This window comes from Zingiber officinale, chromosome 2A (genome assembly GCF_018446385.1).
Source record: "Zingiber officinale cultivar Zhangliang chromosome 2A, Zo_v1.1, whole genome shotgun sequence".
Lineage (NCBI taxonomy): Eukaryota > Viridiplantae > Streptophyta > Magnoliopsida > Zingiberales > Zingiberaceae > Zingiber > Zingiber officinale.
The window spans coordinates 160,057,652-160,059,504 of NC_055988.1; the positions used below are offsets into that span (position 1 = coordinate 160,057,652).

General features: G+C 54.9%; 1 protein-coding gene across 1 annotated transcript; it reads left to right on the forward strand.

The window, feature by feature from the left end:
• The first annotated feature begins 252 nt into the window (after nt 1-252).
• Nucleotides 253-846, forward strand: LOC122044187 (agamous-like MADS-box protein AGL61). Its single transcript, XM_042604717.1, has one exon. It carries the CDS (start codon nt 253-255, stop codon nt 844-846), a length of 594 nt encoding a protein of 197 aa, XP_042460651.1.
• Nucleotides 847-1,853: the final 1,007 nt, after the last annotated feature.

Sequence of the window (1,853 nt, forward strand, 5' to 3'; positions counted from 1 at the left end):
ACCTAAACACGGTTTTTTAAAGAAAAATCCTCCCGAATTATATCTAACTAGATTGTGCAATCATATATATTCTTTTATATATATCTTCATCACGTAAAGATTTTGCAATCCAATTCAGATCTCAATTGGAGTTTGAATACCATATATAACTAACTTAGATTTTGCAATCCAATTCAGATCTCAATCGGAGTTTGAATACTATATATAACTAACTTCTCTCGGGTTGGTTTGTTCGAGAATTTGGGAGTGGCGATGAAGAAAACGAGCAGAGGCCGTCAAAGGATCGCGATGGAGGCGATCGAGAATGCGGCTGCGCGGCAGGTGTGCTTCTCCAAGCGCCGCGCCGGCGTGTTCAAGAAGGCAGCCGAGCTCTCCGTCCTCTGCGGCGCCGAGCTCGACGTCCTCGCCTTCTCCCCCAGCGGCAAGCCCTTCTCCTTCGGCTACCCCTCCGTCGACTCCGTGTTCGCCCGCTTCCTCTCCGCCTGGCCTGCTCCCCCTCGGCACCGCCCCCTCGCTGGGGCCCCTGTTCAGTCGCTCGGCCGGGAGGAATCGCAGCTCGCGGAGCTGCTCGAGGCGGAGAGGAGGAGGAAGGCCGCGCTCGAGGCGGCGATTTTCCGGCCTTGGGGCACCGTGGCGGACCTGCTGGACGCCGACGTCGAGGCGCTCGGGATGCCGGAGCTCAGCCTGCTGCAGAGAGCGCTGAAGTGGGTGCGGGCGGAGGCGGCGGGCAGGGCGGAGCAACTGGCCTTCGAGGCTTTGCAGCCGTCGAACGTGACGGTCAACGAGGGAGCGACGGCTCCAAATTTGTTGGAATTTTGCTATGCACCTCAAGGCTATGGCTTCTAGTGTTCCACTTAATCTTGGTTATGGTTTTTAATAGTTTCTACATTTGAAAGTCATTTGTAAGTTTTTTTAAAAACTAAGTTAGATTGTTCCAACTTCCGATTTTATTTTAATATACTATTTTATCTGATCATGTCCGGACGGCTGACTCAACGGACGCTGGGCACGTGTCGCTCTCCGGTTGCTGATGTGGGTCTTCGACTGGTCGTACGAAGTTCCGGCGACCCTGCACAGAAGTCGGGCCGGGAAGGGGTTTCCGGCGGCGACCCTCCGACGCTCAAGTCAGGCAAGCAAGTGGTAAAGAAAGTGGCTCCAAAGCTTGTAGAATGCGTACCTCCGGAGAAGTAAGAGGCTCTTTATATAGAGCGGTGAAAGAACTAATGCACGTCCACCGAGGCGCATACGTGTCCGCAGCCCATACCTCGGTATGCACTTGTCAGAGAGCTTACCTGATACCATACTGCTACAGTCCAAGCATTTCTTCGATGGGACAAGAGAACACCTGGCCGTCAGATTAGGAGTATGGCCTAGCTCTAGGACTTGACGGCTGTCAGCAGATGTTTCTGTCCTTATTTACCCACCGCCGGCCAGGACGTCCGTCCGGCCGGCTAGACGAAGAGCGCCGTCCGGACGGCCCTAATTTCCTGTGCCGGCCGGGCGGCGCGCCCTTCCGCTCGGTCATTATTTACTGTTTCATTGAGCGTCGGAACCCCGGTCCCTGCCAGGGTGCCTTTTACTATCAGATGTTTATTGGCAAACCGATCGGCCTGCCGTTTTCTCGTGAGTCCGGTCGGCTCACCATTCTTCGACGGATCGCCTGGCCCTTTGACCTCCACGTGGCGTTGACCCCTCGTTATGGGGCCCCGGATTCTTACCACCGGATCACTTGCCTTCCCCTCGAGTCTAGTCGAAGGAGGCGAAGTCCGACTGACTGGACTGCCGATCTGACTGAGCAATGATCATTGCATTAGGCCGCTCGGCCAGGCATAGGGATACTCATCCGTTCGGCG

Excerpts from the sequence above, each read along its gene's own strand:
- LOC122044187 (XM_042604717.1), top strand. The coding sequence starts at position 253 with ATGAAGAAAACGAGCAGAGGCCGTCAAAGGATCGCGATGGAGGCGATC.